Raw genomic sequence first — 10,900 nt, forward strand, 5'->3', positions numbered from 1 at the left:
TTCAAGTGAAATCCACCAGCAAAATATCTTTATACTCTTCCCATCATCATGTATTATATACACAAGATAAACTAGACCAAGGAATTACAACTTAAGCATTCAGAGATGCTCACTTATTTAGATACTAATGTTCGTAGACCACCATGCGAAGGGCATCATCCCATTTTCCCAGAATCTGGGTGATGCTGAACACCTTCATATTCTGCTCAAATCAAGTTGCCCAAGCATACATATTTTATCTGCGCCAGAAGATATGAGCCTGAATCAGTTGCTCGCACTCGAGCTAAATAATTGATAACTCGCTTCTTTGACAGCTCGACCTTTTGGAATGGGAGAAATTAACTACCAAAATTAAATCAGACAACCACAAACTCTAAATATTATGAAAGATTCACGTCCAATTAATCATACAATGCTACATTCAACGCTCTTCCAATTAATCATACAGGTAACACTTCTTCTGTTGTATAAACATCTACTATTCTATGTAGGAATTTTTTTTAAGAGCGAGTTAACACCATCAAAAGTGTCACGTCTCAAGAAGCAGACCAGTGCAAGCAAGACTATATATGAGCTCTAGCCATTACTTTTTACCCTCCTAGCTTTATAAAAATAGTTATCTCAAACACTGCTCACAAACCGACGTGGGACTGAGAGTACTAGAAAATCTGCTGTAAGGACATCCCAAATCCTAATATCTTGTTGGATTTGGGCACTTTTGTTTATGATAAGTTTGAAGATCGGAATTTTCGACCAACTTGGAAAAGAATTTGATGTGGAAATAAAGACAAAAATGATATGGCTGTTACAAATGGTTCCCAATTGTAAACACGAAAAGGGAAAAACTGGAAAAAAGTCATATTGAGAAATTCAGATATTCACAAACTTCTGGTGTATAAAGCCAGACATCCTGAATATAAATACCTCAAGATATTCTTCCATCCCATATTTTGATCCTTCGCGGCCAAGACCTGATTGTTTCATGCCTCCATGTGGAGTCACCTATATGAATCAAAGACAACGAATAACTATGAAGAACTTCAATTGCTTATCTCTATCTGATCGAGAAGCAGACAAGGTTCACCTCAGTTGAGACTAGTCCTTCATTAACTCCAACAATTCCATATTCAAGAGCTTCAGCAACACGCCAAGAACGTTGAACATTTGTCGTAAAGATATATGAAGCCAAACCTACAAACAAATTGCTAATGTGACATAATCACTAGAGATATGATGTCTTCTCTAGTTGAACTCAGATTTCAGAATATTTGAGAATTAACAGCTTCAATTCTTAAGATGTGAAGGATCAATCATACACATAGCCTTAAAGACCTCCAAGGAGGTAAAGTTTCTAATCTCCAGTCTCCAATAACAATAGGCATCCATAATTCATATTTCATACCAGCATTGGTGTCATTGGCAATATGGATGGCTTCTTCTTCAGTTTTAAACTTCAGAAGAGGTGCAACAGGTCCAAATACTTCCTCGCTAGATTATCCACAAAATAAAATTAGCCACAAAAGGGTGCCATCAAGAATATGAAAAGCTCTATTCAAGCATTTCTACATGAAAATCTTAAGTTCAGAACTCATGTCAAAGAAAGAAACACAAACCTGATACATATAAAACCATAACTTGAAAGTCTAAATAGAAGTAAAGCGGTAAAAAATAAATCAAAGCCGAGCAATCGTGATTCTAAGGTGTAAATGCCAACCGATTCAACACCAAACCAATATATAGACCAATTCCACAGCCATCGGCAAACCAAGGGAATAAAATGCTTTAACTATGAATTATACCAAATAAACTAAAGCAAAATCCAATAATATCTCTACGTGGACCCAGTATCAAGTATGTTATGGTGAAGAGGAAATACAAGAGAGCGGATTTGCTATCAAAATTTGCATAGAGCTTATCCCTTGCGTTTTCTCACCTCTTTGCCAGTGTTCTTGTTCCTGATTTAATCAATGTCCCCAACAAAGTAAATAAAGACTCCACTTTCAAAGATCCGAGAGAGAGACTCGTCTCAACTTTCAAGTAATAATGCTAAAAAATATGAGCTCATAGGAGCAGACCACCTTTCCAAACGTTTACAAACTTAAATGCAATCTTTGAGGCAACTGAGGCACTCACACTCAGTAGAATTGTACCGATCGGGAAGCATAATACTGAAAACCCCAGTTAATTAACCACAGAAGACATGGGGCATATATTTGGTGGTAAACTCCATTGTTCGTTAGTCTCAATGAGAGCATGTGCTAACCAATCCAGACAAGACTCTAACAAATATGCTTCAACTGTACATTAGACAAAGTTCTACTTGGGGTTTTTTGGAGTTACCTGGATATACGCATCTCATTTTTTACATCAGCAATAACTGTAGGCTCATAAAAGGTCATTCCAAGACTGTGTCTGTTGCCACCAGCGAGTATTTTGGCTCCCTTAAAAAAAGGTGAATGCATAAGGGCAAGAGTAAGGCCAATTATGTCCTATTGCATTTTGTGCCAGAAAAACTCAAGTTTTTATAGCATGGATTGAGAAATCAACATTTTCATGATATGAACAACTACAAACAATGCCACAAAATATATAACCAAGTATTAAACGAAAAGGGCCATGCATTATATATGGAGCCAACAAGAAACCACTATACTTCATTAGTCTACAGATTGTACTCTAAGGGCCAACTCTGGCACCATAGGTCCCAAAAAGATGAATATATCAACAAAAAATGCCACCAAAACAAAACAACACATGGCCCTATATCCCTGATTCTAACAGAATAATCTATTAAACATCATGAACATCATTAGTTTGTATAAATTATTAGAGAGGAAAAGAAAAAAGAACTTGTCTCACTAGATCTAGTCACTGTGCTGTAAGTTAGGTACCAAACAAACCTTTGAGACAGCGTCTTGCACCAGTGTTTCAACCTGTAAGGCAATCCTGAGAGGCGTCAAAGGGACAAGACACAACTACAAGTATCATATTTGCATAATTGAAATTGTAAATTGCTAAATAAGTTTGACCTTTTGTAATGCAGTATCATTTATCAGAGGGCCCTGCAATAATCGTCAACAGTAAACTTTTCAAGTTAGATCAGTTAATGCAACCCAGAAACCTAGATGGCTAATTTTATGTGATGTAGTAAACACCAAACTTGAAAGGGTACTTTTGTAATAGATATAGAATGTAGATATTGAACTGGAATTAAAAAAAACAGTTCATGTTTGCAGCACGTGTCCGCGAGTCAACACCATTGCACTCCAGACCAAACGCACGTAAATTTTCCTTTTTAAATTTAAAATTTTAAAAAAACAGGAAAAATATGAAATCAACGTATTATCTGGTTTTAACACATGCATAAAAGCCTTGGGACTTGGTTACTTGTTCACAGGAACTTAAGCTCTTGTTTAGCACTTTTTATATCCATGTTACGATTAAGATTTCATGTATTAGAAGTTGTGAAACAAGTGGTAGATTATGGTAACATGCTAATGGAGAATTAGAGTATGTAGGAACAAGGTCTTTTCGGTTATATTATTTAGAGGGCATGTAACTAGCATTAGAAAATTTCTTGGTCTTTTTTCTATTTATTTGCATGGTTATTGTAAACAGCAAACTAAAAATATTTTCTAAGAATTAATGTTTTCACTTTTGTTTTTTTTTTCAAAAATGGAGTTCTGTTACTTCAAGTAATAACATATTTTGGTGAACCCGATCTTCTCTTTTATGCAACTCAATTTTATTATTTTCGCTTGTATTAATCATAGATATTAGAAGCAGGGCCCCACAAGCATCACAAAAGGAACAACCGAGTGCTATTATGTCAAATATACAGAAAATGACAGTTATGCTGACTCATGAGGGCCAAAAGGAACGAAAGTTGGGTAATAGAGAGTGCCATGCCTCCTGAAGTAATAACTTAACCATAAAATTATCAGAGCAGTAAGGTCTCGATTAATTTGCTAACTGAGGTTATTACCAGCACAACACCTTCCTCAAATCCATTCCCCGTTTTCAAACTCTTGACCGCATTGGAAAAGGCATCTGCAAATTTGTCATATATCCCTGTAAAAGATCATTGGATCAAACATGTTAATAATTTCATTTTAAGCAAAGCAGTACTTGAAAAATGATGAATTTTAAAGCATAAAATTGCCCACTTTTAAACAATTCATATCCCTGCAACTTTTAGCACTTGCACCACATCAACATTCCACATAAAAGTAAAATACTAGCGTGAGGGATAGAAAAGAATAAATAAACAGAACAGAGAGAGAGAGAGAGAGAGAGAGAGAGAGAGAGAGAGAGAGAGAGTGAACTTTTGACATATTACAGTGGAGAGTGGACAATACTGTACAACACTCGTTCAAAATTTAGTTTCCGATCATTTTCATTAAACTTAAAGTTAGAGTATGGAATCAGACTAACAATTAAGGTTGTGTTTGGTTGACTTGATAGGATTAGGTCAATGATAGATTAATCTAATTAACCCATGTTTGGTAAAACATTTTTCATCCTACTTCCTAATCTCAGGCCTGGTACCAAGTTTTTGGGTGATAAGCATCACTATTGGAAGGTGTGATATTTAATCCCTCGTACCACAATGTGAAAAACGTCAGGTAAATGCATTTGAGTCCCAAGGGTTTTGCAAATAGTACTGCTCCATATCTAAAAGACTCTTGAGAGAGAAGGAAAAAAAATTGTAGCCTATTTTAAATAAATGCGATGGTTCCCAATTATCTGAGTGATTGCTCTTGTACAAGAGATTCTTCTATACAGCAAAGCCAACTCTAATTCTCCCATAACCTACCTCTTTGCCTCAGGTCCTTTGAAATTGCTTGATTTAATGTCCTTTTATTAGTTGATTTCACGAGTATACCATTCAAACTCAAAAAAGGAAATCAGACAGGTACCATGACTGCAATCACCCTCTAAAAATATATATAACACATGTCAGGTACGAAATTAAGAAGATTGTGGTCTAGTTTTCTGGTACAGTCAAATACCTTCTTGTACAAGAACTCTATTTGCACAAATACATGTTTGCCCAGTGTTACGGAATTTTGCTGCCAGCTGCAATCACACAAGCATAATTATGAGAGGGACATTCGAAAATAGAGATAATACTATAGATGATAATTCCCTTCAGATTAGTAAAGCAACCATCTGAGAACAAAAGGTCTAAAGGCAGTCATTGATTCAAGTTGCGACAAAATCTAACAGTTCAAAGATGGATAAATGATAAACATGTCATTTTTGGTTCAACCTTCAGTTGATGTCTAAGATACTATTTTTCTACATCATTATTAAAGGAAAAGGAAGTACTCTTTTTTAATAAGGTAGTATCAATTTTGAAATCCCTCTAGGACAAGCTACTCAAAATGTGGAACCATCAACTGGTATCATACTTTCTCTGTAAATTTCCACAAACAGCTCCTGGGTTAATTAGGTGGCCACCATGAATTATGACACCTTGGAACATTACAGACGTTTGACAGATTAAGCTCAACACTTCGAAATCTAATTTATAATTCGAACGCTGACCATATACCAAAAGGCCACTGCAAGATTTGCCTTTATTGTTCTCAATATCTAAAGCTCTATAAATTTTTCTGTTATGCAGTAAAAAGAGGGTAACATAAAGATGTTATTGCGATGCCTACACATTTGTAATCCCCAGAGGCATGAATTTTAGCAACAAATGAAATATATCCATTAATCTGTATCCAGATCAGTTATCAAAAGAGAAGCGATCCAGAATATACATCAAACATTGTAATACACTGACAGCGAGCATTCAGATCAAGAGAAAGAAAAGACTGGTGCTCCAACTTACAGTTCCTTTTACAGCAACTTCGATATCTGCATCATCAAAAACTATGCAAGGAGCATTGCCACCAAGTTCGAGAGAGACCTTAAAACACAAGAATTTGACATAAAAAGGTAAGAGCAGTTGTACATCTAGGATGCACATATTTTATTTTTTCTACCTTTTTTACAGTCGCAGCCGCTCCTGCCATCAATTTTTTTCCAACAGCTGTAGAACCAGTGAAAGAGATCGTTTTAACCTAAATAAGTTAGGAAAAACATTAGTATACTTGTTTTTACGTCATAAATATTTCAATGGCCACAAGCATAATAAAATTTAAATATGAAGAACCTTGTTACTGGCAAGTAAAGCTTCTCCGATAGCAGGTGCATCTCCCATTACCACATTCACAACACCCTAACTTTCAAAAATCACAATTAGAATAAAATAGAGGGATGCAAAATATAGTGCGCAATGATCAGAATTTTTATCATGTATAGACCACAATGTCCAGATAAAGACAAGAGGGAGAACAATAAAAGATGCATTTTGAAAAGTTCCAGAATCCAGATAAAACTGGGCTCTGACTTGTGATAAGAAAAATAGAGCACCAGCAGGTCATGAGAATTAAAAGAATGTGATCCTTATTCCTTCCCATTTGTTAAACTCACATGTACCTAATTTTTCCTCGGCATCTCAAGCAGCACAAAAACTCCATAAACAATTTCACAAAAATAAGGATGCTGTTGCAACTTTTGCAATTCTTTCCCTTCAGATATGGTTTGACTACCTACTCAAGATTACTGACATTTTAGCCATGAAAGGACACTAGCTGTGGTCCAAGAGCAACGATGGGTGCCACCAGCCGCATAAAAGCACACTCTCATTAACTGATTGTCCCATGATTGATGATTCCATCAGTTAAAGCATCGAAATTAATTATTACGTATGGATTTTCTCATTTTATTGAAGGTTACAGGCATCAACAAGAAATTAATTGTTACTCCACACCTTAACCTCAAATCATAGAAAACTGGAGGCAGTTAGCGCAAAAGTCAAGCAAAACAACAAGTAGCTCATTTCACAATCTCAGAACTGAATGTGTGTTATGCAGTTTAAATGGCATTGAAACAGAATTACCGGTGGTATCCCAGCTTGAATGGATAGTTCTGCTGCTGCTAAAGCAGTCAGTGGAGTCAATTCAGATGGTTTTATGACAACGGTACATCCACAAGCAAGGGCAGGGGCAACCTAAAAACAAAATGAAGCAAATATCACTCTTGACATGATGCTAGTGCAGTTATATTTCGACAGAAAATAATGCCACTGAGCCCCAACGTGAAACAGATATGCACCTTCCGTGTAATCATGGCTATAGGAAAATTCCAGGGTGTGATCAACCCAACCACCCCTATTGGCTGCAAGAAAAAGTATATTCAGTGAGATGACTTGAACAGCTTGTTCAAACTGATGAACTTGCAACCTACTTACCTAAAGTAGGTCTAAGCCAGTTATTTCCAGCTCTGAACATTATTATGGTGAGGTGGACATGTAAGTAACTAGTAAGGCAGCATATTTCTGGTGCTTGGAAGATATGAGTATCATCGGTTAACGAGGTCTTCTGTAGTAGGGATCAGCAGGTATATGTGGATTTTTTTTATAAAATGCATACCTTCAGGAAGTGAATATTGTTCAATGAAAGACACGACAATTAGGTGCCTTTCCAATTTCAGATTTCTGGTTTCCTTGACAAATCAAAACAGATGCCTTTTTACCATAATTTTTTTCTCCGGTCAAAGAAAATGTCCTAGTTCAGGGTACTGTTTGTTGTAGGAGCAAGAGGAGGTGGAAATTATGAGAACCAAGGGAGAAAGGACGAAATAAAATCAAGACAGATTCTTTTAACATTATTGATAATCAAAAGTATGACATCTCATTAGTATGTCTTCTCAATGAGATGATAAAGCCGACTCATAGACTTATCACTTAAGGTCATGATTTTAGATCTCCTGTTGTTTATCTCACTCCAAAAGGGGAAGAAAAGCCTACTAGTGCAACAGTTTATTATTATTATCTTCGACAATAAAAGCAGTGCATTCAAGTATGATTATATTATTGATAACATCCTAAGTATGACAATACTATTTATAAAATATTACAACTAGATCAAATATACAGACCATGTTAATTGATATTTGTATCCAATAGATAAGCAATTTGGATCTTTTCAGTACTGCGAGGATGAAACACCCTTTGATAAGTATGTGGCCGGATTAAAAGAATGTTTGATGCACAAAAGCCACAACAAAAGTGAGATAAGGAGCTCAAAATTTCCGGGAAAATTATTCACCTGCTTTAAAATGAAGAATCGACGATCTGCTGATGTTGTTGGAATTATGTCTCCATACACACGTTTAGCCTCCTCAGCATAGAACTCAATAAAATTTGCCGCATAGGTAACCTATGAGCAGCAAGAATTTATATGCTTCTCAAATCGGAGGCAAACAAATAAAGTTTGTTTTTAAAAGAAAGACAAAGAATCAGGTACCTCACCAATGGCCTCTTTTACAGGCTTCCCTTGCTCTAGGGTCACAATTTGTCCAAGCTCTTCTTTGTGAGATATTAATAAATCATACCATTTCCTTAAACGTTTGCTCCTCTCTGTAGCAGTTAGCTTGCTCCAAGCTGCATCAACGTAAATAGAATTAATACAGCCAAAAAACCTCCGGCTGATAGGGTTGTATTATCACGATCATTTTGATTACCATGATGCACTGGATCAAACTTATCAAGATCTCATGGAATGAAAAGTTTTATTTATATGAAACAAGAATGGTACTCGCTCCAATAATAATTACACAATGTCATTAAAGTGTACAAGATTATTGTTCAGGAACCATTTTACCAGTCATTAAGCACACAATGATCAGCATTCAGAAATCTGAATTGATATGTTTAGGTATGACCGTATGAAATACTCCAGACTGTACAAATAACAACTACAACACGCTCCACAAAATACGGTATATAGGCGGTAGCTCATAGCTCTAGATTTGTACTTTGAATCACACAGTCAGACAACTCTCAAGATCATGCAACAGCCGGTTCTGTGCGCTGTGTGAGTCGGGCAACAATTGAGTACACTGTACCTCAGACAAAAAGCTGGGCTAGTCATTAGATAATAAGAGAACATGTTGGATTGAGATCTTTTATGTCACAACTGACAACTTATAATGCAAAACAAGAAAAGTCCAGATATGTTGATAAGCATTGATGAACTTTGAACAGATGTTATCTTTGTAAAGTGCAGAATATAGCAAGAAACTGAAAACACCAACATTTAGAGTACGGAACAAGGAGATGTTCAGTTACTAATGTTCGATAAATTTCGTTTCTTCAGGTAAGAGTATGTATTTTAAGCTGGTCTTCTTGTAACTACTACTAATATGAAAAAATTAATAGTAATAAAACAAAAAAATCTAAACAGAATGACCGGAGAAACAGACAGATGAAAAAAACTGAAAGAAAAGAAACAGAAAATAAGACAACTAAGCCCGGATAAACTCACAGGCAAATGCTTCCTGCGCTGAAGCAATGGCGTCATTTGTCTCTTGTCCAGCCATGAACGGAACGGTTGTTATGACCTCACCAGTTGCAGGGTTAAGCACCTGCCAAAAAAAGGTATTATTCTACATACAACAAAGCAGCTGGCTATACACGTGAGAAGTATTTTCCTGTCAACATCTTGAATTGCCACACGACCAAACCTCAAATGTTTTCCCATCGTATGCTTGAGTCCATTTCCCACCAATAAGTCCACGACTTCGGATGAGTCCTGAATCGTTCAGCTTAACAGAGATAGCCTTTGCATCCGAACCCATCTGCAGCCATCAAAACAACCTTGTCATGCCACAATTCCCACGCCTTTCAAAAATTCTACAAGTCGGGACAATTAAGTTGATACATAAATGGCGGACTGCAAATGGGATCTCTTCTAACATAGAATTTGAGGGTAATATCGACCGGAACTGACGACCAAATCTGAACCTAAAGAACAGATTCGAGCCGGATAATTGCAGAGAAAGTAAGAGTCTTTGTCCCTCGAATTTCACCACAAAAACTAGCATTTCTACAAACACCATCAAGAACCCACAAGCAAACTGATCTAATGAACCAAACCCATAAAAATGCCAGAAAAAAAAGTACCTTTACACTTGCTGGAAAGTGAAAAACTCAAAAGGCCACGAAGATTACTAGAAAGTGGGCTGCAAAGTAGCTATGGTACCTGTCTACAAAATATACGAGAGGGGTAATATGGCTGCGAAGTAGTCGAGATGCGTAGAGAAATAAAACCCAAGGCAAAGCTCCTACACACTGTGGATACGCAGATGCGATTCCAGTTCATCTGGTCTGAAAACGGACCCTCAGACAGCCTGTCTACGTCTAAATAGTAAACACCATAATTAATTGCACCACTCGGGGATTCGAAATGATGAAAAAACAATTGAAAGAAAGAAGAGTGGTGGCCTACTGCTGCTTCGCTGTTTCGTGTGAGGAAGGGACACTGGGTTGCATGCCCCACCGGCCCGGATGAATGCTCCACGAGCCGCTTGGAGGCCAACACATGGTAGGCCTACGCCTGCGTCTGCCAAACATATCGACAAATATTATACGTCTACTCACTGATAATAAAGATATGAATGTTTGCTTATACAAAAAAAAAATCAAGAAATTGAGTTTAATGATAAAAATAATCGGTAAATAACCGAGACAAATTACAAGAAAATATATATGACCATGTTTTTAAAAATAATACATATTTAAATATCATTAAATTCATATAATTGGTTATGCGATTTTTTAAAATGATATATTCAAAAAATGAAGCCTATTAAATTTCATTACTTTTTTATCATTAATTAACAATTTATTTAGAGCACGGGTCAACCTGGATTATATCTACAAAACTCACTTATATTTTTTTATTTGTGATACGAGTTGATTCGTTCCGTACTTAAAGAAAAATAATATTTTTTCTGTTCTGAAAATTATATTTTTTATGAATCAAGTTATGTAAAATATTTG

General features: G+C 36.2%; 1 protein-coding gene across 4 annotated transcripts; it reads right to left on the minus strand.

Moving 5' to 3' along the window:
* On the minus strand, positions 1-10,472 carry LOC140806249 (succinate-semialdehyde dehydrogenase, mitochondrial-like). Of its 4 annotated transcripts, none has more exons than XM_073162793.1 (20): positions 10,347-10,472; positions 10,101-10,258; positions 9,583-9,696; positions 9,384-9,483; positions 8,364-8,500; positions 8,166-8,276; positions 7,171-7,233; positions 6,956-7,066; positions 6,167-6,232; positions 5,997-6,074; positions 5,843-5,920; positions 5,013-5,079; positions 3,986-4,071; positions 3,030-3,062; positions 2,901-2,933; positions 2,341-2,441; positions 1,403-1,488; positions 1,085-1,191; positions 925-1,002; positions 1-239 (listed from the first exon to the last, which is right to left on the minus strand). In XM_073162793.1, exons 2-20 carry the CDS (start codon positions 10,218-10,220, stop codon positions 207-209), a joined length of 1,602 nt encoding a protein of 533 aa, XP_073018894.1. In that variant the 5' UTR covers positions 10,221-10,258; positions 10,347-10,472; the 3' UTR covers positions 1-206. The 4 variants fall into 4 exon arrangements, with proteins under 4 accessions (XP_073018894.1, XP_073018896.1, XP_073018897.1 ...); XM_073162795.1 differs by lacking the exon at positions 10,347-10,472 and having other exon boundaries at positions 10,022-10,104; positions 10,187-10,231; XM_073162796.1 differs by lacking the exon at positions 10,347-10,472 and having other exon boundaries at positions 10,028-10,253.
* Between the last annotated feature and the right edge of the window lie 428 nt (positions 10,473-10,900).

The sequence above is a fragment of the Primulina eburnea genome, chromosome 11 (genome assembly GCF_022965805.1).
Source record: "Primulina eburnea isolate SZY01 chromosome 11, ASM2296580v1, whole genome shotgun sequence".
NCBI classification, from domain to species: domain Eukaryota; kingdom Viridiplantae; phylum Streptophyta; class Magnoliopsida; order Lamiales; family Gesneriaceae; genus Primulina; species Primulina eburnea.

Excerpts from the sequence above, each read along its gene's own strand:
- LOC140806249 (XM_073162793.1), bottom strand. The coding sequence starts at position 10,220 with ATGAACTGGAATCGCATCTGCGTATCCACAGTGTGTAGGAGCTTTGCC. Across the intron at positions 9,484-9,582 it reads ACGATGGGAAAACATTTGAG|GTGCTTAACCCTGCAACTGG; the intron begins GTTTGGTCGTGT and ends TTTTTTTGGCAG. Across the intron at positions 2,442-2,900 it reads TGCAAGACGCTGTCTCAAAG|GGAGCCAAAATACTCGCTGG; the intron begins GTTTGTTTGGTA and ends CCTTTTTTTAAG.